The following is a 27,843-nucleotide window of genomic DNA, read 5'->3' on the forward strand; positions in this document are numbered from 1 at the left end:
TGAAGTCATTGTAGAGGCAACAATCCAGAACAAGAAGAAATAAATCTTTTGTTTCAGTAAATGTTTCAAGCAGAAACCTTGGGATATCTTACATCATTGTTAAATTGTACACATATTGTACTAGTTTAAGAAAATGGAAATCACCCACGAGATTTCCATTTTCTTAAACTAGTACAATATGTAAATTTGTAATTGGACATTTGTTACTGGCAAGCAGACTAAGGCAACTGCTTGGATTGTTCATTGTTGAATGTGCTGATTTATGTGAGAGCACTTAGTTTCAAGGGTAAAATGAACTGTGGGTTAAAAAAATTAAATATGCATGTAGCCTAATGTATAACACAAGTGAGAAGATTTACCTGAGTTTTGGTTAGCTGAATACCACTCACCCCAATCCAACTAAAATTATATGTTCAGTTAGAGATCTGAGTTTGGATTCCCCCCTTCTTTAGAGTAAAAGCAGCCCTGGGTAGTAAAAAGTTCAGGACTATGACACTGGGGGAGGAGGTAAGAGGTGTGCATATCTTCCCCTGTACCATTTTACTGTTCGTAGCACACATACCCGCCCCCTATACACACACTTAGCTTTGGTAGAGAAAGACTTGTGCAAGAAATTGGAATTTTGTGAACTTCCCCTCCTGGCAGTACCCACACAAGAGTGCACATTATTTTAGTTACCGTAGTTAGTTATAGTTAGTTAGTTAGTTAGTTAGTTAGTTAGTTAGTTAGAAAAAAATTATACTGCCTCTCCAAGAACTTGCCTGAGATAGCTTACAAAATAAACATAACAAAAACAAAACATTATAATTACTAATTAAAATCCAGAATGAAAAATCCAGCCCAGCCTAAAAACATACACAATAAAAACAGGTCACTGACTGTTTAAAATTAAAGTTTCCAGACTAAAATAGTGTTAAAAAACCCTTAATTTAAATTAATTAAAAGTACATCAATCCCCAGGAGAGCCGGGGGAGCAGAAAACTGTGTGGGTAGGGGAAGTGGTAAGAATCTCTTTAACAAATGCATTCTCTTTGCAATCCATTTTGACTCAGTCCTTGGCCTTATGAAGTGGGTTATGACATAGTTGCTCCCACACTAACCGCAACATCATACTAACTCAGACTGTATACTTCAAGTGCTGTCCTATGATTTAGGAGACTAGGATTTATATCACTGCTCAGCTATGAAACTCGCTGAGCGACCTTGGGCTAGCCACTTTGGTTCAGACTAGCCTACCATACAGGATTGTTGGAGAGAAATCACGTGCACTGCCCTAATCTTATTTATTCTTATTTGTTAAAGCATTTCTACCTATTTTTTCTCCCACATTGGAAACTCAAAGCAGTTTACACAGCAAACACAAAACACAATTTAAACAATCGGGAAAAATACCTCCAACATCCTGGGCTGGTCCTGGATTCATTAATCTATAACTCACTCTTGCCCTTTGTCCTGCTTCTAGCCACTCCCAGGCTGAAAAGCCTGTAGCAAAAAAGGGAACAGAGGCTTAGCCCAGGGCTCACACAGCTAGCAGAGTTCTTCCCAGATTTCCTTCACTGCTTAAAAATAATACATTTTAAATAAATCTAGAATAGACATAATTCACATTCACCCATTTTTTACAGAGTATCCATATGATGTTATTGCCAACCTGCATTCCAGTTGTTTTTTACTTTTATTGGAGCTTTAATTACTCTTTATCTCTTCGCAGTCAAAACAATTGCTTTCTAACTTTTTTACATTGCAAGTGACTCCAGGTGTTATAGTGTACTGTGAGCGCTTCACTGAGAGATACACAGCATCCTCCTTTGGAATTCCTGTAAGTGACACCTCAAATCATCCAGTGTCAGGAATGCAGTCAAGATTTGCCCTTAACCAAAAGTATCCCCAAGTCCAGCACTTTATCACCCCCCCCACATAAATTAACTATACGTTTGTATGGTATACAGTAAAGGGATACATTGGGAAGTACCATTAGGATGAGGTCAGAATGGGCTCTGTGCTTCTAGTGATTTCTGTCAAAGAGAACAAAGTCTCCTGCTATTTGTATAGCTCATGCTTAGTTCCATTTCTTGGTCATACCAGAGAGTAACAGAATGTTGGGAAATGGCTTTTAGGTGGATACCGCAAATATGAAAGAAATTTTAGAAGTCCATAGGATTCTGGTCTTGAAGGTTTGCAAAGCAGCCATCCACAGTGTATTGCCATTTCCGAACACACAATGCCTGTGGAAATGGTTCTGTAGTTCTGTGGTGCCAGTTTGCATGTGTTCTTGTTATTCATTTACCTGTGACATCCACAGAGGAGGCCACCTGGAATGTACCAGCATTCAGTAGGCAGAAAATCTAGTGGAGCATGACATGGAAATCCAAAGGCAACACCCCAGTCAGCCCACTTTTGGAAGCTGCTTTGGGGAGATGTACAAATTAATGAACAAATTCATATGTGCCTCTTATAGCATTTTTCAGACCATATCCCACTTCTGGTGTGCAAACATGAGAAACAGAATGTATGTGGGAAAGTATGTGAATATCAGGTTTCTGACTTGAAAAACACGCAGTTTTAAATGTACTCATACCTAGTTCTGGATTGAATGATGGCCTACAGAAAAGATAATTTACAACTGCAGCTTTCTTGTTCTCTGTGATGGACATGAAAGTATGTTCTGGGTTAACCAGAAGAGCCTTGTTCAGTTTTATCCAATTTGGTTTTTCCAGCCCTAGTTCCAAAATTAATAATCCTTATCCTAATGTACCTAATGACATCATTGGGAATGCAATGGGATTTGCAAATGTGCTTTGTGTGTTTCCAAACTCACCTCTGAAAATACTTAACCTCCCAGCCACCTGTGACCCAAGCAATCATTGCCCTGGTCATATAGTTTTCCCAGCATGCCTGACATCCTTAGAATTAGAACTACAGTGTCAGTGTTTAAGGCACTAGGTAAATGGAGGCAAATGTTGCCAGAGTCAGGTAAAAGGGCTTGGGGCTAACAGTGGGGTAGATTTTGGTTGTTATGCCTAAGAGACCCCAACTGGGGAGGGGTCACAGCTCAGTGGCATAGCATCTGCTCAGCATGCTGAAGGTCCCAGGCTCAATCCACAGCATCTCTGGTTAAAAGGATCAGGTTGTAGGTGATGCAAAAGATCTCTCCTGAGACCCTGGAGAGCCACTGCCAGTCTGAGTAGACAATACTGACTTTGATGGACCAAGGGTCTGTTTCTATATAAGGCGGCTTCATCTGTTCACGTGTTCAAGACAGTGACTTGAACAAATCACTCTTTCATTAACTTTATGTCTGGACAGGAATATGAAATCAACTGTCCTTGATCTAAGACCAATGTTCTACTTGTAATACCATTACTGTTAACATAGGAAAACAAATCTATATCTATTAGTTTCATTAAACTTTTTTGTCAATTATTTAAACATTTTCTATTTCCACATGAGGAAAGGATTTTCTTGGTAAGTAAAGGCTAATCTCTGTATGCTTAGACCATCATTAGGCATATTTTTAGTAGCAGCTAGTCTATTTATAACTCTGGAGGAGCAGATGCTGCAAGACACACGTAATAGAGTCCAGTTCTATCCAAGGAGAAGACTAACTGAAGAAAATGTTTCACATCTGGAAGACATCGTATTATATTCTAGCCAGCTCACACCCCAACCCAAACCACATGCTGAGTAGAACATGATGTCCTGAGAATTTTCTCTGCACAGGATATTCCCCTTTCTGTATGCACAGAAGTCTGAAGAGTGATTGGTTCTCTGCAGACTTCAACCGGCCTAGATTAGTGTAGGAGGTATGTGAATCACTCTTACAGTGGGACATAGCCAGGCCATAGTAGCTTACTAATGCATTTATTCCACAGTTCATCCTGAGATAATTCTCACAGTTTTTCCGTAGTTCTTGTAAGCTTTCAGATATTTCATATAACAGTTTTCTTGAAAGTGCCCGATACCCAAGGCCATCATAACCCCAAGACCTCACTATGCTGCCATTGGAATTGCCCTACTACCATGAATGAAACTTTTTTTTCAAGTTAACTGCTGGCAGGCACAATGCTAATAGCAGCAGATTGGAGTGGAGGGACAGTTTGTGGTGAAAAATAGTAATAAAAATAGCCTTTGTTGAGCTGATATGCATTTCGCCTTATTATCTAATTGTGCAATCCTGAAGGGGGGGGGGCAAAGTGCCACAGGAGCCAGCATAACCCTGCACCAGTGTCTGTGCCACTTTGCGCTGAGATAAAGTGGCCAGCGCTGTGGAGCGATGCAGCAGTACAGGCAGCTAAAAACCAGAAGTAGGTGCCCGTGCCAGCGAGGCATTCCCAGGGCGTTCCCAGGGAAGAGCTGACATTAGTCAGTTTCCAAACTCCTTTAAGCCTGGGAATACCCCTCTATGCTGCAGCATTGCTACATCAGCAAAATAGCTGGTGCAGCCCAGTGTAACTCCATGGGAGTTTCACGGGGTTTTTAAAATGCATTTTTAATCTTTATTTTTCAGCCAGGAAACCTCTGTGAAGGCGGTGCAGCGGCAGCGCTCCCAGCCACCTATCTACCCCCTGCTTCAGGAATGGGCTGCGCGTGAGAACAAGAGGGTCTTAGGTTTTATCCTGTTTTTCTTGGACATTTACTACTAGGGTCAAATTCTGTTGGTGGCATTTTCAGGACCTTTGTAAGGACAACAAGAGGAGAAGCATAGAATATCCATATTTGGTCAAAAGGAAGAAGTGATAAAGATATGTACTAGGAAAGGCTAGGGTTGCCATCCTGCAGGTGGGGCCTGGAGATCCCCCGGAATTACAAATGATTTCCAGACTCCAGTGGTCATTTACCCTGGAGGAAATGGCAGCTTTGGAAGCCAAGGTCTATGGCATTATACCCCATTGTGAAGTCCCTCCCCTCCCCAAACCCTGCCCTACCCAGACTCCACTCCCAAATCCGCAGGAATTTCCCAACTCAGAATTGGCAATCCTAGGCAAGGCAGAAGGGACATGGGATAGGCAGGAAAACGGAATTACCTGAGTGGCAGAATGGAATAACAAAGGCTAGGCAATGGCTGATGGCTGTGGCTTTACTCATAATTAGATTTCCAGGGAAGTCTGCATTGTAAGGCAGATTCCTGGGTGGTTCTAGATTTAGCTTATTTTCTTGCAAACCTTGTATGGCTTGGAATTCTGCTGAGCCCTCAGGGAGCCAAAGAATACAGCCACTGTCAAGAGAGTGTTTAGGCCCCCAGAGGAACCTGGTTATTTTGCCTGTAGTCTGTGATCTTAATTTCTCGGTTTTAATATCAAACATGGAGCATCTCCTGCAATCTCAGACAGCATAAAGTCTGAGAAATCATGGGAGTGGGGCTTAAAACCATAGCTCCCAACCGGGACTACTTTCAGGGTTACACACATCTGGCACACTCTCCAAGTATGCCAAGTAGGAGCACCAAAATTATAATGTAATTATAATGTAAGGGCAAACATTCTCCATTTACGCTACTTCATTATCACTAGGAGCAGCCTAAACCAGTGTGTTAGTACAAATACAGTAGCAAAACATTTGGGGGTCTTGGAATAACCTACTCCTTCCTTCCACTAATGTTGCCAGTAAAGGCATCTGGCGACTATTTCAGTCCAGATGGGAAGCTTGGGGTCATATTCTGCTCATACTTAACTGACCACATCATTCACTCAGACAATGCACACAACTGGATTTCAGCTCTGCTGATTGTGGCAATGAAAGCTAATGTGGGATTTGTCTTTTCAGGAGTTTGTTACCCAGACACTTCCAGCAGGGAAGGGGGTTACTGTTTACATTCTGCTTCCTAGAGTCTACTGGAGTTATCATGATTACTAGAACAAATGTGTATGTTCATGTGTAGTTGAAAATGTGAGCTGTTCAAAAAAGAGAGAGATGGACTTTGGGAGATCATATTTGCATAGTTTAACAGTAGTCATTGGCTAGAATCATAGAAACACAGAGTTGGAAGGGACCTCCAGGGTCATCTAGTCTTATCCCCTGCACAACCCCCTGCACAATGCAGGAAATTCACAACTACTTTCCCTCCTCACCCCCAGTGACACCTGCTCTATGTCCAGAAGATGGCAAAAAACCCCACCAAGATCCCTGTCCAATCTGACCCTGAGGAAAATTGCTTTGTGACCCCAAAGTGGCAATCGGCATTACCCTGGGCATGTAAGAAAGGGACATGAGAGCCGAGCATTGATGCAACCCTTCCTGCCCTCTCTCATGATCTGTCTACATTCACAGAATCAGCATTGCTGTCAGATGGCCATCTAGCCTCTGCTTTAAAACCTCCAAAGCAGGAGAGCCCACCATTTTCGGAGGAAGCCTGTTCCACTGAAGAACTGCTCTGTCAGAAGTTCTTCCGAATGTTTAGCTGAAAACTCTTTTTATTTAATTTCAACCCTTTGGTTCTGGTCCGAACTTCTGGGGCAACAGAAAACTCCCTACCATCCTCTATATGACAGCCCTTCAAGTACTTCAAAATGGTTATCATATCACCTCTCAGTCATCTCAGTCAGCTAATGTGAAATCAATCATTAGAGGTTTGCCTTTGAAACAATAATAATGTAGTTCCAGGCCGAGGTGACAGTCAGGGAAACTGCTTCCCACATTACTATTCCATTTTTCTTGGAAAGTGATGACAAAATAGCTAAAGGCATGCATCATCTATGTAATGTGCAATTAGTCATTCATGAGCCTGTTGGTATGTCTATGTTGAATAATTCTTGGGCAGACGATCCAGAAAAAGCTTCATCACTCGGTTCTGCTGATGGTATAAACTGGCCCTGTGTTCCACTAGTGCAAGTAGACATATACAATCCTATTTTGTTCAGATGGTGCACAACAGAAAATAGGATTATTAGACTGATTCTGTTCTTTAAAAAGTAATAATCCTTTAATCATTGAAGAGGAAGAAGGTAACAACATTGTTTCATTTCTGTGACTGGCTGAGCATGATGTGCACTGATGTACTGTAATTGCTTGCATGGATGATCATGCCAATCTCTTTCTTAGCTTATGGAGACATTCTTGGGCCATTGACTCAGGGCAGAGATCACACCCTTGTTTCTAATCATTGTAGGTATATGGATAGTAATTAACTCACTTAAATATAGAGCTCAAAGTAGGGTTTCACATTTAACTATTGCAATGAGGAAAGTATTCCAATGAGGAAAGTATTCGTCCAAAATACTATAGCTTGGAGAATTAACATTCTGAAGAGATATTGTCGAAGGCTTTCACAGTCAGAGTTCATAGGTTCTTGTAGGTTATCCGGGCTGTGTGACAGTCAGGAAAGAAAATACCAAGACCACGGTCACACAGCCCGGATAACCTACAAGAACCTATTCTGAAGAGAATTCGTGGGGTTACATGAGACCTGTGAGAATATTATGCACGTCACATAAATGCCATAATGTCAGAAAGGAAGCTACAATAGTCCGTCTCAGCAAAATTAATCAGAAATCCAGTGGCACCTTGAAGACTAACAACATGTATTCCAGCACAAGCTTTTGTGAGACAGAACTCACTTTATCAGAAGCATGAAGTATACCTTTATAGCCACTATTTATACTTAAAGTTTCAAGAAAAGAGAAGGGTGGGAGTAGGGAGATGTTAATAAGAGAAGCCAATTTGAAACAATAACCAAAGAGAAATCAATTCATTCAGAGTGGGAGAGGACCATTCCTGACTGTTGAGGATGGGCAGAGTAGATCAAGGAAGATATAGTGTGAAACGTGACAAGAAAAACTAAGTATCAGCTGTAAAAGCTGAGCCATGCTGTGCTATTACTAACTATAGTGAGTGAGGAAGTTCAAGTCCTTGTTGAAGCCTACAGGAGAGATAGTCTTGCATCTTTGATGGCTTAATTCAGTACTTCCTTGTTGGATTCTCCCTTTGAATTTCTTCTGTAGGAACACAGTTACTATTAGATCAGTATCAGTATGTCCTGTAAGATTAAATTGTGCTCCCGCTGGATTCTGAATATTGTGATTTCTAATGTCACATTGGTGTCCATTTATACTTTTGCATCATGACTGCCCGATTTGTCCAGTGGAGAGAGCAAAAAGACACTGTTTATATTACATAAATATATTATATAAATTCCATGTCATAGTCCATGACAAAACTAGATCTTCTCAAATTACTTTGGAGTTAATTGTTTGGATGTAGACTATCATTTCTCTGGGTTCAAGGACTTCTGCCAGCAGAAAGTTATTTTTCCTGTGTCTCCCCTCTCACAGTAACCTGAACCCCCACCCACCCAAATCTTGTGCCTGAGGATCCTCTCTCCCGTGGGATTCTGGGGGTTATTTTATGCTGCCTTGGGAGGAGGGGGGAATTGTGCTTCATGGACAGAAGTCCTTGTGCCCACAGGAAATGTTCATCTGAATCCAACCCATTAGCACCATCATATTCATCTATACTTTTTGTTTCACTATTTAAACTAAAACACATGCTGCTTCTTGAAACAAGCTTTTTGAACTGATGGGGAAAATGACACAAGTTTCTGGCAGTACTATGGTCTTTCCATTTCCAGACACCAGAAACTATTTAAATGCCTTTCTGCTTACTCATTCATTTTAATATACAATGATTCTTGTGACTGAGCTCTTTCAGGTTTCTATTATCCACTTATAATTCATTGCTCACATACATGTCTAGGATTTCACCTTCTTTCCTATATCATAAAAGTACACAAGTGATGTCATCCCTAGTAGCACTGTACTTCATTCACATATTCATCTTGTAGCTATGAAATATTTTAGAATGGATCAAACATTCAGAAAGAGGTTTGTAAGGCACAAGGGTTATACTCAACCTGCTTGAGAAGTTAGAATATTTATTCTCTGCTTTTCTTCCCAAAAGGATCCAAATCAGTTTACAATAATAAAAAGCAATCTAAATACAATACAAAATACAACTAAATAAACAAAATAACCAACTGTATCCACTACACTTGCCCCTTCATGATTTATACATGTATAGTCTCCTTTTTCATCAAATTGAGTACATCCATTTACTATCACTAGATCGTTCTTTGATAGCAAGGTTGCAAAATATCTGCCAGCGCCATTACTTTTCCTATCTTTAGATCTTTTATAATTCATGATTGATATGTCCTCTATCTGAATTTTGAAACATTAAAAAAAAAAGATTATATTTTGTTTCCCGAACTCTAGGATTAAAGTCATTAGCCAATAATACTGGAGTCTCAGGATGAAGCCTAACCAGGTTCTCTAAATAGGAATCAAATTGGTTCCAGCACCAAGAGATCTTAAACTTATGGAATAGGGTGGGAAATAAGCATTCACCAAAATTAAAGACCTCAAGCTACTGGATACTGAGCTGCCTGGGCTAGAGGACAATGAGCCCTTCCCCTTCCTTTGCAATTCCCGGTGCTCTGGATGCAACCTCTGAGCGCCCCGTCTGAAGCTCCACTGGGTGTGTCAGGACTCAGGAGTGCCCTTTGCTGCCTTTAGATGCGCCCAATGTCCTCCACCAGGTTCTTCCGGAGGTAGTCGCCTTGTTAATTAAACAAATGCGATCAGGTAAGGCCCCTGGGCCCAATTTGATACCAATTGACCTTCTGAAAGCAAACGTGACTTGGTGGAGTAGCCTGGTCCCTCTTTTCACTCAAATCAATGCCTCTGGAACTATCCCCATAGATTGGAAACATGCAATAATAGTCTCTGTCTATATAAAAAAGGAGCCAAAAACGATCCTACAAATTATTGGCCTATTAGTCTGTTGTCATCTATTGGTAAAGTTTACTCAGCCTTCTTGCATTCTAAACTACGGAATTGGATAGACACTGAATCTATATTGCATCCTGAACAAGCAGGATTAAGGAGGGGCGTCTCAGTCATGGATCACTGCCTCACGCTTTACCATTTAGCAGATAAGTACACTTCCCAACCAGGTGGGCGACTCTATGCAGCATTTATGGATCTTAGGGCTGCCTTTGATTCTGTCCCAAGATCCCGCCTTTGGCGCAAACTTGCTGGTACATCAATTGACAAAAGGCTCCTGTGGCTAATCTCTAGATCATACGAGAATCCAACAGCACAAGTCCGTTGCGGTCTGGAAGGCCAATCAACAAAATCCATTCCCCTGTTAAAAGGAGTTAAACAAGGTTGTCTATTAGCCCCCTACTCTTCAATCTTTACTTGAATGATATGATCCCTTATTTACAAAAACCATCTCTGTGGGCCACCTGGATCACACCAATCTTACTAAAATACCATCTCCCTGCCGAATCCTGGGTGGCCTCATATCTGATGAGTGATGTTGATCCAGGAATAACTAAATTTGTCGCGAAATATTTGGTAATAGTAATTTCTCTAAAGGGACGACAAGACTAAAACCATTGTGACCAGTGTCATGTTTACCATTGGAGTTGCTGCTGTATTTGTTGCATCTGTAGTGTGATATGAGTACTATTGCAGTCCCTGCTGCCTCTGTAGAGTAATTGAACTTTGGGCAAATGATCTTGATTTTAATGTTTAAGCACCTTAAGAATCCTAAGTTATTCTTGTGGTTTATTTTAAATTTGTATACTATAGTATTTTAATTTATGTATTTGTGCTTAAGACCTTTGGTCAAAGGAGCCTGAAATAAAGGAAAAGGAAAGTGCTTCACTAGGTGAGTGAGCCCCTGTAAGGAGTACCCCCCAGCACGTGAAGGCCCCCCCAGCTGGGAAGGACCCAATGGCTGTTTCCCCAGATTCTGCTGTCATGGTGGTTTCACCTCTACAAGAGGCGTGACTTTTTTTGTGCTGGGCACCAGGGCTCCACCAGACTTCCTTGGCCCCCCAGCCTAACCCCTGGTGCAGTGAGGGGAAAATACCCCGTCCTGTTTTCTTCTGAGGTGCTTTGCTATGTTTCTTCAGAGGGATGCTCACTTGCCCCACAACACCTTCTCCTCCAGCTGCTGGCTGCTATGAGGGAAACTGGGGCCAGCCAGGCAAGCCCCCCAACTCAGACCACAATGCCACAAACTGCTGCCCTTGCACCACTTCAGTTGCCCAAATGCCAGCAAAGCCCTCAGTGATTTCAGTTCAGTGATTCAGCCCAGTGATTTCAGCTGGAAGCTCTTGCTCCTAGTCTTCCCTTTACAAGCTCGAAGGGAAAACTGAGCTAGGAGGTGAGAGGGCTGGCTTTAACTGCTTGGCCACTGGACCTGAGTGAAAAACTCAGGTCCGAAGCAGCCGGCCAGGAAGCCGCACCTCCATGAAGGCACTGATTGGCTCATTTGAATTTTGGCAGGGGAGGGGCTGGAGCGCAGCGAGGCAGCGTTGTTTGTCGCCATCAGTACCCAGCCCCAGCCACACAGCAGCTGATCCCCCCCTGCCAAGTCGAGGCGCAGAGCCATGCCTGCAAGCATGGAAAACCCCACCCAAGCTCCGTGGCTCGTGAAACTGCCGGGCAAGTCCTCTCACCTTCTCCCCAAACGTACCAGAGCCGGACTCCCTGCCCACACCCGCAAATCAGGCCTAAGGTGAGTAGCGGCCTGAGTTTCCAGGCAACCAGGTAAGGAAGCATTTCAAATAGAGAGTTCTTTGCTTCTTTTAGATGGCTCCACAAATTACCAATGCAGTGTCAAACTATATGCAAGTCCACCACAGGTACTTGCAGCCATATTGCAGCTGTAAGTTCCCAGTGGGAACTCCATTTAAAAGCATTGTGGGGTTTCAGTCCTCTCCTCCACTAAGATTGTGGTCAGAGGTACAAGGTAGGTGTTTTTTCCCCCATGTCCAAGGCAAATAACAAATGAAATGTTTGGTGTGCAATGGAGAAACTACCTCTGCTCCCTCCCAAACTATATCCCCAATCCGAATGGGGGACAGGAAACAAGGATGGTAGTTCCATTTAAATCATGCTGGAGAAATCCATTTGTGGATCTCCCAGAGTGTCTTCCAGTTTGGCTCTTACTTTCACAGATCAAACATTCATACAGGGCTGCCACCTCTGTTGGGAAATTCCTGGAGACTGGGGGGCTGGAGCCTAGGGAGGGCAACATTTGGGGAAAAGATTTTTTAAAAAAACATGCTGTTGTAATAGCCCATGTAAAGGCCAAGCTTTAAAATATGTTATAAGCTACCATCATGATTCTGGCACCACAGTTATATGGGCAGGCATGGCTAAGAGTATAAGAATTATACTACTACAAGCAAAGGTCCATGGAGTCCAGCATTCTGTTTCCAGCAGTAGGCAGCCCGATGCCTCAAGAAGATGCCTAAAAAACATCACGTCGATAACACTTGAAACAGCTTTTATTTGGTCAATTTAGTGAATTCAAATGGTTCAAAAAAGGATAAAGATTTTGTGAGGGTAACAAGTGTGATTCACACAGCCATTTACCAAATAAGATAACCAAGCAAAATGCCCATAATTCCAGTCCAGGCAGAAGCACACGGGCTGCTGCATGTATATTACTGTGCACTCATATCATAGTCACCTAGATGTTTGACGCTGACTAGTTTGATTACATGCTTAGAAAATTCAAGTGGGGGACTGACAAGGACTTGTGGGGGGCATTTCATTCTCCCCCACTATTTCAGTTTCCTGAAAGCCTGTATGCTGCCCTAAACTCTTTGGAGGAAGAATGGGATAAAATATAGTTTATAAATAAATAAATTGAAAACACAGTCAATATATACACATATCTCAAGACTTGTGGGATAGTTTGTCTATTGACCAGGTAAGATGTGCAATTCTCTCTTCATGGAAAAATGATGTGCATATTCTCCTTGAGCCAAGGCAGATGTGCACAATGGCTGGTTGTTATATACATTAACTATTCAGCTTTCATTACCCTTGAACTTGTGCGTGTATATGCAGATACACACCACATCTAAATCGATAATTTCCAGGCACAAGAGAACTGCTGCATAATAACTGTTTTTGTGCCTTGAGAAATAAATAAATAAATAACGGAAAACTTCTGTGAACCCACTGTATACTTCGACAAGATGCTACCAGTTGTATCTCTGTATGATTTACTGGAAGGTAGCAGAACTGGAGCAGTCCTATGAATGAATGAATGAATGAATGAATTTGTATATTTGTTTAGCCATAGGCCATTACAAAATATCCTTACGTATGTACAAAAAAGAAACCTAAAATGGTATCTGAAAAGGGATAAAATTGCACTGATATACATTTCCCGGATAAAAAAATTTCATATACAATCTCTATTAAAACAAAGGTCACACTCATTTGATTTCCTATACAGAATTTTTTCTTGATAGGGCTCTAATCTTCCTGGCTGCAATAGCAAATTAAGACATTCTGAGGGTGACATGCGAATTAGAGTCAAAAAGTAGGAAAATCAATTTATCTATTTCAGAATGAAAAATTACTCCCTTTAAAATTATATCAAAAAAATTGGCTCTAGGCTCACTATACAACAGACATGATAACACATAATGAAAAATGTCTTCCAGTGATGAAGATCCACAGATACATGTAAATGTTCCTTTGGGGATTTATTATACCGTCCTGTCAGAAAGGCTGAAGGCATGGTCTGAAATCTTAGGGAGGTAAAAGCCACCCTAAGATTCTGGGACGTGAGGTTGACCAAATAAGTCAACCAAACTTCCTTCTAATGTGTGGTAGTATTATATATTTATTATTTGTTTAGATTATATATTTATTATTTATTATTTGTTTCATTCATAGAGTCGCCATGAGTCGGAAGCGACTTGACGGCACTTAACACACACACACACACACACACACACACACACACACACACATTTGTTTAGAAAATGTATTTGCTGCCTGTCTAGAGACCAGCTTTAGGCAATTAACAAAATACAAAAATACGATAAAATTATAAATCCTAAATATTACCAATATTAAAAACAATCCATAAAAACAGGTCAAAACCGACCAGGGCATAAAACCTACATAAAAACAACATTAATCGGTCTCCAATGATATCCATAAAACAGTCCTATAAAAACAACTGAAAAGGTGGAACCCTTCAATCAAAAGCCTGGGGAATAAGAAGTGCTTTGTCTTGTTTCCTAAGGAATAGTAAAGTAGATACCAGGTGAGCTCAAGAGGAAGGACATTCCAAAGCCAAGGTGTCACCACAGAAAAAGCCCTGTCTGGCTGCCATGTGCCTCACTTTTCTAGGTGGAACACAGAGAGCAAGGCTTGGGACGAGAATTTGGTGGGCTGGATAGTAAGGGTGGGTGATTTCAATTTTTTCACATTCTAAAAGTAAACCATTTTAATTCAGAGATTGCTTGACTCAGCTGTCAAAAGTTCATGCAGTTATAAACATTCTGTAAACACAGGGTTTTTTTGTTTTGTTTTGTTTTTTGGTGATTCTTAGCTGCTCCCTAGACAACTGCTTCTAAAAAGAGGAATTAAAAGGGGGGAAATTAAGCACAAGCAAAACCATGGAATTAAAAAAACAGGATCCACAGCTATATATTTGCCATACTGAGTAATATTCACCCTGTGAAAACATCAATTACTTGCTTCTTTCTTGAATCCTGCCTATTAGTCATTCAGCCCATGTCAGTAGAGCTATTGAATCTTGTTGCATAACATCATTGGCAGTCATACTAAATAGCTGATTGTTCAATTTCTAATTAGGGCCAAAATAGATGTAACTGAAGCAGCCTCATTTGTTTTACTTATATTGCTCTTAGAGTTTTATTTCTAGCCTTAACATCATAAAGAGGTCTGTTTGCAATACGGTTTTCTTCTTGGGGAGCAACTGCTGCTGCAGATCTCCCATTCTCAGTACATCAAAATGCTGCAGAGAGGAATCATTTCACTATACCCTCCACACATATTTGTCATGTGCCCACAATGTTGGTGTACAGAATGCAACATTTAGGGGAGAGAGATTCTCTGTGTTCTCAAACAGAGGTCATAGTCTTTATCCAAGAAATGCATTAGAGGTTAGATTGCTGTTACAGAGTTAATAATTCTTTTTTTCAATAATTTGTTTCATTCTTTAGTATGTAAGTACTTCACATTCTGGTATAAGATAGTAGAAAAGAGCAAAAGTCCAGTAGCACCTTAAAGACTAACAAAAATATTTTCTGGCAGGGTATGAGCTTTCGTGAGCCACAGCTCATTTCTTCAGAAGAAGTGAGCTGTGGCTCACGAAAGCTCATACCCTGCCAGAAAATATTTTTGTTAGTCTTTAAGGTGCTACTGGACTCTTGCCCTTTTCTACTACTGCAGACAGACTAACATGGCCACCCACTGTGGTATAAGATAGTGTAGTGTTGAATAGTCCCTGGCTCAAATTCTATCTCATAACAAAACAAGTGAGACCAATCTCTGGCAATTTTGAATTATAAACACAAGCAAAACACACAAACAAATAAAACCCAACAACAATACTGAGACTGCAATTTGCATTATTTTATATTTTAAGCATATACAAAACATTTAATCAGTCCATCCTGAAATTCTCTTCACAAGCTTCTCTTGTAACAGAATTTTTTCCAAGTTCCATTGTTATCCTCCACTTCAATTAGATGTTAACTCGGGAGAATCTTCATAAACAAGAAAAGGGTGGTCCTTGTAGAACAATAACAGCCCATTCCTGAGAAATGGGCCGAAAGTGGATAGGAGGCGGTGAGGCCAGTCCCGCCAGCGGCAGAGCGCCGTGGGACCGCGCTTCCCCCCTCAGTCGGCACGGCCTCTCTGTGGCACAGGCCACAGTGTAGAGAGGCCGCGCCGGCACAGGGGGCCGTTCCGGGGGGTGTTCCGGTGGGAGGAACAGCGTTCCTCGTTTCGTCCCCTGTCTCGTTTCGTCCCCTATCTCGTTTCGTCCCCTGGCTGCTGCTGCCGGGAACACCGTTGCTGTGTCTGCTTTTGAGCACCGCTGCGCCTCTTCCCTGCCGTCTCCGTATGCTGTCAGCTCAGGAATGGCCTGTAAAAGTCCATCAGTCTTCACATTCACAAGGGCTTGAATAAAGAAATAAGTTAAATACAGTACAATGTTGGCGATATGCTATGAGGTGAGCAGCAGTCTCTCAGCTGTTTGCTTGTGCTTGTAATTCAAATACTGTCTTAGAAACAGCCATCTCAGCAGGTAGTCTTAGGCAAGGGATATTATAGTCTTGGGCTACCCTTTCTCCATCCCTGCTCTTGTCAATTTCACTGGTACCTTGACTTGTAGAGTAGTGGAATGGTTTCAATGAATAAAACAGGTAGTTCCCCAACAATGAAGCCTCTTCTCAGTTTCCCTGCCTTCATTACATCTGTACGATTATCATGACACCCAGCAATAGGATTGTGCCATGTACCAATAAGAGGAAATGGCTTCGATGGTCACAGATTATTATTTGACTATACACATCTCAAATAAGAGCCATCATTAACAGAATAATTATATTTATTAATGTTCACTGCACTGCCAATTTGATTCTAGATCTGTCTCCCCCTGCTCATATTTAAGGATAACTGATGTTGATTTGCATTTGAAAGCAGTTTTAACACATGTATATGTTGTGTCATGGGGGGGGGGGGAATAAAGTGTTTTTTGACCTTGACTACCAGCTCTGGGAATTGCTGTAAACCCCTCACGTGCAATGGCTTTAAGCCACAAGATCAGTCGACAGTGAGCACTTGACCACTGTAGAAGAAGAGTTGGTTTTTATATGGCGACTTTCTCTACCTTTTTTTAAGGAGAATCAAACTGTCTTATTTCCTTCCCTTCCCCTCCCCACAACAGACACCTTGTGAGGTAGGTGGGGCTGACAGAGTTCAGAGGACTGTGACTAGCCCAATGTCACCCATCTGGCCTCATGTGTAGGAGTGGGGAAACCAACCCGGTTCACCAGATTAGAGTCCACTGCTCTTAACTATTACTGGCTCTTAACCATGCTGGCTCTCAGTCAGATTTGGACCTAGTTTAATACCTATGGTGGATTTCTGTCCCTGAAGGGGAGTTGTAGCAATCAGCTTTAAAGAGGGAGGGGGGGGCTGAGGTGTTAGGCCTCCTGAGCTCTATAGCACCACCACTGCTGCTTAAAGCCAGCCAACCAGCAGGGGAAAGTATGAAAGACTTTTGGAAGGCATAACAGGGAAACAAAAACAACAAGATTTCTGATGTTAGCTTGAATTACATTGCCTAATTTTGCATCTGTATACAAGATACTATCATATTCCCCATTACTACATATGGATGTGACATACTGCAAAATGGCAAACGTCTTCAGTGCTTCCTCTTCCAAAAGGAACCAACCCAGGTAAACACTGCTCCTGGAACCTCTCACCACTTTGAATGCATATCAAACTTCACACAGAGCACCAGCTTCAGCTGGTATAGAGAGCTATATAGCCCTTGCTTTCTTGATTGTATTCAAGTTATAACCTATCCGTCCTTAAATGGCCTGGGCCCAAGAAACCAGAGCAGAATTGTCAATTGCAAGTTTTATGGGCCACTGGACACAGCCAGACAATGTGTCCATCCATCACCATTTCCTTCACACACACCCTGAAATTATCAACACCTCTTCCTCCCCAACATTTTGCCACTATTCTTCCCTCCAGTTGTAGCCAAACCCCCCTCCCAGTCATGACACTTTCCCCCATTTCAACTACATTGGAGGAAGCCGAAAGTGCCTCTCAAACCATCCATTGTTTGCTTAAGTATATTTATCCTTATGGTGCTAGTTGCATTAACTTAATGAGAATTTGGTTACACCCGGAATGCCCTGATTAAGAAATGGCTGTAGCAGTAATGCCAATTTGGAAACAGAATCTAAAAGTGCAACTTCATGGAGTCTAAATTGTTAGCAAGCACAAAATGTCAGCCTGTATGTCTGTACTGCTTACATGGCATCACAGAGGGACAGCTTTAATTTACAGTTTCCACATTTTTGGAACATGTAACTGTTAGATCAAGGTATTTTGCTGCCCCAAGAGAGTAGTGCTGAAGACCCAGATGGTGGCAGCATGGATCCAGATGGAACAAATCCTCTTCCTGTGCTGCCACCACCGGTCAGGAGAAAGCCAAGCCCCAGTGGTACTACTAGAACCACAGGAGCTCAGTTCAGAACTGACTGCCAGTAGTGAAGATCAAGGAGGCAATGACAGGTGCCAGCTATCATGCCAATAAAGGTGACTGAAACTGAAACTGACAGGTGTCAGCCTTGGCAGACACCTGTTCCCACATGGCCAGGTTCGACCCAAGTTTCAGCAGCACTATGAACACCTTAGGAGTTCACCTTGGGCCTGGCTGCTGGTAGGCATAACTCATACCTCCCTCATCTCCTCCTGTACACCTGCCAACTGGCAGAAAGACAATCGCTAGCAGCACTGGCGTGCCCTCTCCTCCTTGTGGTACCCCAAGCAACCACTTGAGTCACTTTGGCAGAGTGTTGATTACCGTGCATAGCTCCCGATGGGCATTTCCACTCTACCTCTTCCCACTTTCATTTCTCACATGGAGACCTACAAGTTCTAATTGTTACACAACCTTCATTCTTATTTTCATTGTAAGTACATTGCAAGTACTGAATGGTTTTAAAATCCACCCTAGGGTGTATCCCTTCTTTTGTTAATCCAGATTGTTTTAAGTCACATACTGTTGGCTCTACTTGCTGGTTATGTAACCCAGTAGGAGTGGCTCCCTCAGGATGATCTCAGTTATAAAAGCGCATTAATCAAATATTTTCACACTAACTTCTAAATACTGGAGAAAGGACAAGATTAATGCAAATTGTTATTTCTTGGTATATCATCAATTTTATTGATTTTGTTTTATTTTTTAAAAAGCATTTCTGTCTTGCCCATTTCCCACCTCATATTCAGAGGCAGTTAAATGCTGAAACAGTTCTAGAAGGCAATATCAGTGTCAGGAGGCGACATCTATGTCCTGTTTATTAGTCCTCCAGGGCAACTGGTTGGCTACTGTGTGACACAGGATGCTGGACTAGACGGATCACACTGGTTTGATCCGACAGGGCTCTTCTTATGTTTTCAGATAAGCTCACGTAACTTTTAGGTTCTACTGCCTGGTTCTGTTTTTCAGTCAGATAAAGCTGGGAGTTTTCACATGTCAAGTTTAAATTGCTTTTGCATCTTTTTCACAGTTTACATGGTGATAGTTTATGTAAAACAGGGAACAGAAGAAAGGAATTTAAGAACAAAGAATAAAAGAAGAGCTCTGCTGGATCTCACCATGCAGATAAACCACATAGTACATAGTTCCTAGGGTTACATCATTTCAGATTGCAGTTGGAGGATCACATTTTTAAAGTTTTCATCACAATAAAATATCCCTGCTTTGTAAAACTTATATCATTACTGATTAATCTTAAAGCTGCAATGATACTCCAAAACGCAGTACTTTTGCATCCCCCACTTAAAGACAAAAGTCATCAAGACAGAAAGGAAGCACCTACCAGCAACTTTCTGTAGCAGGGATGCAATTATTTTATTTTATTTTATTTGGTAAACATCAGAAACACACGGGCAAGGCTAGCACAGGGTTCTGTGGTCAAGCCAGGTCTGAGTCCATTGCTTTTTGTCTACTGGGAATGGAGTTTAGGAGCAGGAAGTAAGGCCGCAGATGCACATTTAAGTCCCTGGTTGAGTGCAATCTTGCAACACTGTTCTGCTCTTGTCACAAAATGATCCATACTTGGAAGTGTAGCTTCCAAGGTAGTGTCCACATATGTTGCACAATTCACTTCTATTTTTCTACAAGACATCTCCGCTGCTTTAGCGCATTCACATTTCCATTCCTATCTTGAAGTGAAGCACTAGGCTCCAGCCCCATTATGTGCAGGACATATCTTTATTGGCCTAGTTTGTACAGGCTTCCCGTCAATTTTGTCTGTAAGACCAACAACCTGCTTCAGGCAAAACCCAGCATTTATAAGTGATGCCAAATTACATAAAGGATGTAATGTGGTTGTAAATCCACCTTTCTGCACAGCCTTCAACTGAATTGAAAACTGGATGGCTGCACATGAAAGACCACATGAAAGACACCCACTGTTAGCACGTGACCTCAAAGGCATTTTTGTGGTATGCCTGAACTTGAAATTGCTGAATTCTATTCACTCTCTCATTGCTAATCACCTTACCATGTTACGCTTCCTCTGTGTCAGTGGTATTTCAAATTTTCTGATTTCACAGAGTGCTGTTCAGATCTTGCCCCAAGGTGAACTGTGCAGTGAGGTATTATGAAACACAAGCCACACACCAGAAGGAGTGCTGCAATGAGCAACAAGCTGAAGGGTCAGAGCCATGGAGGAATCCTCTCCACCAGTGAGTGTGTTCTCCTTGCAGTCCTGCTGCTCATCTCAGTATGCATGCAGAGAGAGTTGGGAAGCACAGACCCCACCCTGCTCTCTGTGCCGTGTGTCCCTACAATGGGCATTGGGCAGCCTAAAATGGCTGCTCTGCAGGGGCATGTGACCCAACAGGAAGGGCTCTGCAATCCACCAGAGGGTCCCAACCCAAGGAATGAAGACTGCTGCTCTACAACATACCTACTGCAGGATTAATAACATGCCAACGAAGATTGGTAGTGATAAGCAAGCTATCATAAAGTTTTTCTGACACTATGGATCTTCTCACTAGGAACCTCTGAGAAGTGTCTCCTGGAAAAAGTTGTTAGAAAACAATCTCTTTATAAGACTGCTTATTCAACTCTTAGAGAGAAGACACAGCCCTGAAATGCATTAATTTAGGAGCTTGTGTGCTAAGTGCTTTATGAAATCTAGAAGCCGACACAGTCTCTATTCAGAGAATCCACATTAAACCAAAGTCAAGGGAAAATACTGATGAAAAATGAATGGTGGTTAAATGTGGGGAGTTTTAGATATGCCTTGTTAAATAAATGGATTTGGTTTTGAGCAATGATCTTAATGAGAGGAAAGAGAAGAAGACTCAAGAATAAATGTCTTCGTACTGCTTTGCACAATATCATACTGTTTAACTTGCCTCACCAAGTGCTGTAGAGGCTACTATTTGTTTTAATAAAATGAAGCTTTCAAAGAGTACATTGAAATTCCCCAGAAGGTGGGGTGGGAAAGGTTTGAGATGAAAATCTATGCTCCGGTGGGCTCTGCAATAAATCTTGAGGTTTGGTTTGTAATGACAGGCACACAGAAATGGGGTTTGTGGTGAGGTGATAAAAGGTCAGGAGTGTGTCAAGATATCCCATTTCAATGGCTTCCTGGGGTTTTATTTCTTACATTACTGAAATAATCTAAAATGAGATGAGTGCTGGAGCTATCACACTGTCATTGTAGTTAGAACTGTCAGCAACCTTCAACATGGTTAGCCACTCAATACGGATGAAAATTTTTGGAATCAGAATTAGTTTTGGGAGGAACAGTATGGGTAGAGTGGTTGAAATTTTTTTTATTGGCTTCATTCAGAAGGTTGTAGCTGGAGAGGGTGAATTGGCAAGAGGGGGTCTCTTTTGTGGGATACTGCTCTGTTCTGTTTTGGTGTGTGTGTGTGTTAAGTGCCTTCAAGTTGCTTCCGACTCATGGCGACCCTGTGAATGAAAGTCCTCCAAAATGTCCTGTCTTTGACAGCCTTGCTCAGATCTTGCAAACTGAAGGCTGTGGCTTCCTTTATTGAGTCAATCCATCTCTTGTTGGGTCTTCCTCTTTTCCTGCTGCCCTCCCCTTTTCCTAACATGACTGTCTTTTCCAGTTACTCTTGTCATTTCATGACGTGACCAAAATACAATAGCCTCAGTTTAGTCATTTTAGCTTCTAGGGTCAGTTCAGGCTTGATTTGATATATAACCCACTGATTTGATTTTTTGGCAGTCCACGGTATCCGTAACACTCTCCTCCAACACAACATTTCAAAGGAATCTATTTTCTTCCTATCAGCTTTCTTCACTGTCTAGCTTTCACACCCATACATAGTAATAGGGAATACGATGGCATGAATTAATCTAGTCTTGGTGGCCAGTGACACATCCTTACACTTCAAAATATTTACTAGCTCCTTTATGGCTGCCCTTCCCAGTCTCAATCTCCTTCTGATTTCTTGGCTGCAGTCTCCCTTTTGGTTAATGGTGGAGCCAAGGAATAGAAAGTCTTGAACAATTTCAGTTTCCTCATTGTCAACCTTAAAGTTGTGTAATTCTCCTGTAGTCATTACTTTTGTCTTCTTGATGTTCAGCTGTAGTCCTGCTTTGGCACTTTCTCTTTTAACTTTCAGCAGTAGTTGTTTCAAATCTTCACTATTTTCTGCCAATAATGTAGTGTCATCGGCATATCTCAAATTATTAATGTTCCTCCCTCCAATTTTCACTCCACCTTCATCTAAATCCAATCCAGCTTTCCTAATTATATGTTCTGCATATAGATTGATGAGATAAGGAGATAAAATAGATCTTTGTCTGACACCTTTGCCAATTGGAAACCATTCCGTTTCTCCATATTCTGTTCTAACTGTGGCCTCTTGTCCAGAGTACAGGTTGCGCATCAAAACGATCAGATGTAGTGGCACACCCATTTCCTTTAAAACCAGCCATAGCTTTTCATGATCCACACAGTCAAAAGCTTTGCTGTAATCTATGAAACACAAGCTGATTTTCTTCTGAAATTCTCTCGTATGCTCCAGTAACCAGCGTATATTTGCAATATGATCTCTAGTGCCTCTTCCTTTTCTGAAACCAGCTTGAATATCAGGCATTTCTCATTCCACATATGGTAACAGCCTTTGCTGTAAGATTTTGAGCATCACTTTACTTGCATGAGAAATTAATGCGATGGTCCGATAGTTGCTGCAATCTTTGATGTCTCCTTTCTTGGGAATTGGAATGTAAATGGATCATTTCCAGTCTGGGCCATTGTTTTGTTTTACATATCTGTTGGCATATTCTTGTCAAGATTTTGATGGACTCTGTTTCTGTGGCTTGGAATAGCTCTATTGATATCCCATCTGCTCCTGGTGATTTGTTTCTCCCAATTGCTCTCAATGCAGCTTTCACTTCACTTTCTAAAACTGTAGGTTCTTCTTCAAAAGATTCTTCTTGTAAAGAACCTTTTATCCTTTCATCTCTTCTGTATAGTTCTTCAGTGTATTGTTCCCACCTTTTCTTTATTTTGTCCTGTTCAGTTAATGTATTTCCATGCTGATCTTTCTGCATGCCTAACCGTGCTTTAAATTTCCCTTTGATTTCTTGGATCTTGTGGAACAGATCTCTTGTTGTTCCTTTTTTGTTGTTTCTTTCATTTTGGATTGTCTCATCATAGGGTTTTCAAGGTAAAGGTTGGTCAGAAGTGGTTTACCAGTGCCTTCTTCTGCGCAGTACTAACCAGGGTTAGCCGTAGTGGCACTGCCGTTGTCTACGAAAGATCCTCCGCCAGTGTCACCTTCCACTACTAATGCTGCCCAGTAGCTAACTTTCAGGGATTCCTCTGCCCCCATCCCCATTGGAACTGCCTGTTCTCTTCTGCGGATGTGGCCATCGATCCCTTAAGGGAGTGGATGCATCTTCGTCTGGTGTCTCAACTGTGACCATTCCATTTTGAGTGACTCTGCTAGGAGTTTAGTCTCTTGATAGAGTCTAGACCCCTTACGGTATTGCTCTCAGCTTCCCTGACACACACAAACCCCCTCACCACGTTAAGGTGTGCATCCAGAAGGGGAGTTCTGTTTTTTAGTGCTATCTAATATCTGTGTGAGGCCTTTGGGGGGATATTGCCTGTAGCTTCAGAGTGGTGAGTCACCAATATGTTGATGACACCCAGCTATAAACCTCTTTATCTAAGCTACCAGGGACAGCCATCTCTGTTCTGGGCCAGGCTCTGTTAGCCAGCTTGCAGGTGAATCCAGACAAGAGGGAGCTGAGGCTGGTTGATAAAAATCCAAGAGGTTATAGTGCAGGGGTGTCAAACTCATTTGTTAGGAGGGCCGGATATGACATGAATGTCACTTGGTGGGCCGGGCCATGTTCACATAAATAAATAAATACAGGAACTCAGGAACACAGGAAGCTGCCTTCTACTGAACCAGACCCTCGGTCCATCAAAGTCAGTATTGTCAGTATTGTCTACTCTGATCAGCAGCAGCTCTCCAGGGTCTCAGGCAAAGGTGGCATATCTCACAAAAAATAAAAGGGGGCATTCCCAAGCCAAAATGGCGCTGGCGCTGTTACACTGGCGCTGTTACACCCCAGGAACGCCTCCTGGGGCGCCAGAACACCTGGGGCGCCGCCACAGCCTGTGCTGGCATCCGGATGCCGGCGGGAGGCTCTGGCGGCGTCCGGGCCCAGCACTGCCATGGCAGCGTCCGAGGACTGCTAATGCCGGCATGCGCCTTCCGGGCACTGGTGCTGTGGACCCTTGCGCCGGCGGAGGCCTTCATCAGCCTCCTAAGGGCTTTGGTAAGTGCCGCCAGCGCTTCTCAGGAATGCGCTGTATGTTTCTGTCGTACTGTAGTGTCATCAATTGCCAGCTTCCTGATTTTACTACTCCTTCTGACTTACACTGTACAAAAATGTTGAGAATGGCTATCAATAATAGTGGCAAATTTAATGCTAAGGAAATTTTAAGCAGAGATTCATCTAAAGAGTAAAACTGGAAAGAACTGAAGCACAGTGTCCAGAAAAAAGGATTGTAGCTACATCTCCACAAGCCTGAAATACTGCCAGCTAGCTTCCTACATGCTGGGTATTTGTTGCTGAGAAGATGCTGAAGTAATATTTATTTTGGAGAGTGCCTTGTTATTGCTTATGCACATTAAAAGAATTACAAGCAGTGCAGAATGCTAGAGTTTGGATCTTGCGCTCCTTCAGGGGTTTCAGCTGTGTCAACCATGAGGCATCAGATTTAAACACTCCAATTTCCCTGAGGCATCATCATATTAGTTGCTTAATTGTGGGAAAAACCTTCGGGAAGGATGGTCAGTTCCCCCCACCCCGCTGTGTTTTTAGAAGAAACAGAAAAAGGAAGACTTATAGCATACCAGTTAGGCACATTCACATCCATGATTCCTCTGGGTGCTGTGAAACAGTAGGTTTTTCAGATGCAGGACCCAAGCTACGGAAAAAGGACCCAGTGCTACTTTTCACCACATAAGGTAAAGGTCCCCTGTGCAAGCACCAGGTCATTCCTGACCCATGGGGTGACGTCACATCCCGACGTTTTCTAGGCAGACTTTGTTTATGGGGTGGTTTGCCAGTGCCTTCCCCACATACCACATACCACATACATCAGCCTTTTCCCTTCACTTGGGCAGAGAATCACATGATCAGCCATGCTACTTATTATTGCAGTGGCATGGAGAAGCCATCATGAATTGGCCCTTTCTGCTTCCTGTGACAAAGCTAACATGTCGTTCTCTGCCTCAATCAGAAAGAGGAAAGTATAAGGTTGCATCCACATGGAGACAATTCATGTTTCTTCATTGCTGGTGAGAATGCAGGGGCATGCAACAGCAACAGAAAATCCACATGATTGGTTGAGCAGTGAACTCCTGCCCTGCTCCAGCCATCTTGCAGCTTTCCCTCCCCAACCCTAGGACAAAACCTGCATGCACCTTTCCCCTTACATCGCCACAAAAAAATGCCTTACTTTAAAAAATGAAAGTTGGGAATGTAACAGAACTAGTAAAATGTGGCAATAGAGTGTTATAATGTTAGCGTGTGATAATGCAATAGGAATTACTGGTTTTTTAAGCCCTTAGAAAACCCCCTGGTGGCTTCGCAGAGCAAATGGTGGCTGCTGGAAGGAAAATGGTGCTGATGTGGACAAGACCATCAAAAAGCACTCCTTTCCACATAGACAGCGTACAAATGCTCCTGGACACATTTTCTTTCCAAAAAAGATCATAGCAAAGAAAGTTTGGAAAAGACTGGAGCAAATCAGGGGAAACCTGGAAAGTGGATGATGACGTGTGAATGCTCAAAAAGGGGGGGGGGAACAAAAGAAAAAACAATAAAAAAATCTTGCTCCAATCTGGATGCCAGATCACAGTAAAATCTTCATGTGGAAGCAACTGTTGCCTTCATTCTTTGCCCCCAAAATCAGGGACACGCAGTATAAAGCTAACCATCTTTTCTCCCAACACCTAAGTAAGATACCAGCAAGCAGCTACAGAGCCCTGCAATAAAAAAAACAAAATAGGGTGTGCCCCCTCCAGCCCAAAAGTCTTTAATTGGCTCTGGCTTAAATAAGGGTGTCTTCTAGACATCAGCATCATTCTGTGTTTTCCTTCCCTCAGGGGCTCCAGTGCATTTGGGGTGCTTGTCCCACAATGCAAGTTTTAATTTGTACCTTCTCCTTGTGTGTCCTATCAACTTTTGGATACTGATCAGTTTGCAGCTTGCACTGTTGTGATGGTGCACTCTATCAGACTCTTTATCCATTCCCCCCCCCACTCAAACCTACTACCTGCCTGGGGAAAAGTGCCCCACCAAATTTCCCAGAAAAGGCAGAAAGGCACCCTCCCATTAGCGATTATCCAAACAGATCCTTATTTGAAGCTCCCATATTCTTTTCCAGGAGAGGCAAGACCCCTCCCCGCAATGGAACCAACATCTCTGGAAGCTTTCCCCGCAACAGGATGTTCACATGTTCTTTCCCAAGAGAGGCTAGCATGCACCCTCCCCCAGGCTTCTTGAGAGCTGTAAAACACAGACTTCTGTCTCCTGTGCTGACCGCAATGCATCTGCCAACTCTTTTTCCACCTATCATCCAAACTATCAATGTCCTTTGAATAAACATGTAGTCATAAAAGCACTGTGAGCAAGAATCTTATTCTGACTCTAGAAATATAAAGTGCACATTTGCAGGCAATCAAGTTGGATTATAATCTCATCATTTGACACAACATAATGGGTTGGACCTAAGGCTGCCAACTTCCAGGTGGTAGTAATCAAACAGCGGCTCACATGTGCTAATCAGGAGTGTGGAATTCAAAGTATAGCACAAAACAATTATTTCCAAGGTTAGGAAAACAAACAATTGCAATTCTTGCTATTAGAAACATATATTGGAAACAATTTCAGTAGTCACAATTCTTGAGCAAAGAAATATATAACACAATTGGTCTAATTAAGATCCCCAACTCATAGCATAAGACCATTACAATACAAAAATATATAAGCCCAAATGCTCAATTCTTATAAATCCATAGATAGTGCATCAGTAGGCAATGGAAACAAGACGTGGTACAATGGAGATCCGGTATAATTCCATTTCGTGTAAACTTTTTCAAGCCTTCAGTCTTTCCGTGCACTATTCATTCAATACATTAAGGAGTGTACCTTTCCTATGTATTTGGACGGCAAAGTAAGACGTCTGGTGGTGGCTGGAGATCTCCTGCTATTACAACTGATCTCCAGGTGACAGGAATCAGTTCCCCTGGAGAAAATGGCCGCTTTGGCCATTGGACTCTATGGCATTGAAGTCCCTCCCCTCTCCAAACCCCACCCTCCTCAGGCTCCACCCCCAAAATCTCCAGGTAATTCCCAAGCTGGAGCTGGCAACCCTAGCTGGACCTTATAAACCAGGGGGCCCCAACCTTTTCAGGTCTGTGGGCCCTTTTGGAATTCTGACCCAGGATGGTGGGTGCAACCACAAAATCACTGCCATAGGAGGCAGAATCAACCAGAAAATGGCTTCCACAGAAGGCAGAGCCAGCTACAAAATGGCTGTCACAGGAGGTGAAGTCAACCTCAAAATGTCAGGGAGTGGTAACTTCAACACTTCAGGTAGAACATATTGTTTTAAAATATTTTCTTGCATACCACACACGGTAACGGATGGCTTCCACACAGGGACAGGCTTTTGCAGTTTCCCTGTTGCTGGTAAATAAAGGTAAAGGTCCCCTGTGCAAGCACCAGGTC

General features: G+C 42.4%; 1 protein-coding gene across 1 annotated transcript in view; it reads right to left on the reverse strand.

The window, feature by feature from the left end:
* Positions 1-24,276, reverse strand: part of F3 (coagulation factor III, tissue factor) — a 68,299-nt gene extending 44,023 nt beyond the window's left edge. Inside the window, exon 1 of the mRNA XM_056844739.1 lies at positions 24,151-24,276. Within this exon, the coding sequence (XP_056700717.1) occupies positions 24,151-24,276 (126 nt within the window). The remainder of the gene's footprint in view (positions 1-24,150) is intronic.
* Between the last annotated feature and the right edge of the window lie 3,567 nt (positions 24,277-27,843).

This window comes from Euleptes europaea, chromosome 2, assembly GCF_029931775.1.
Source record: "Euleptes europaea isolate rEulEur1 chromosome 2, rEulEur1.hap1, whole genome shotgun sequence".
Classification (NCBI taxonomy): Eukaryota; Metazoa; Chordata; class Lepidosauria; order Squamata; family Sphaerodactylidae; genus Euleptes; species Euleptes europaea.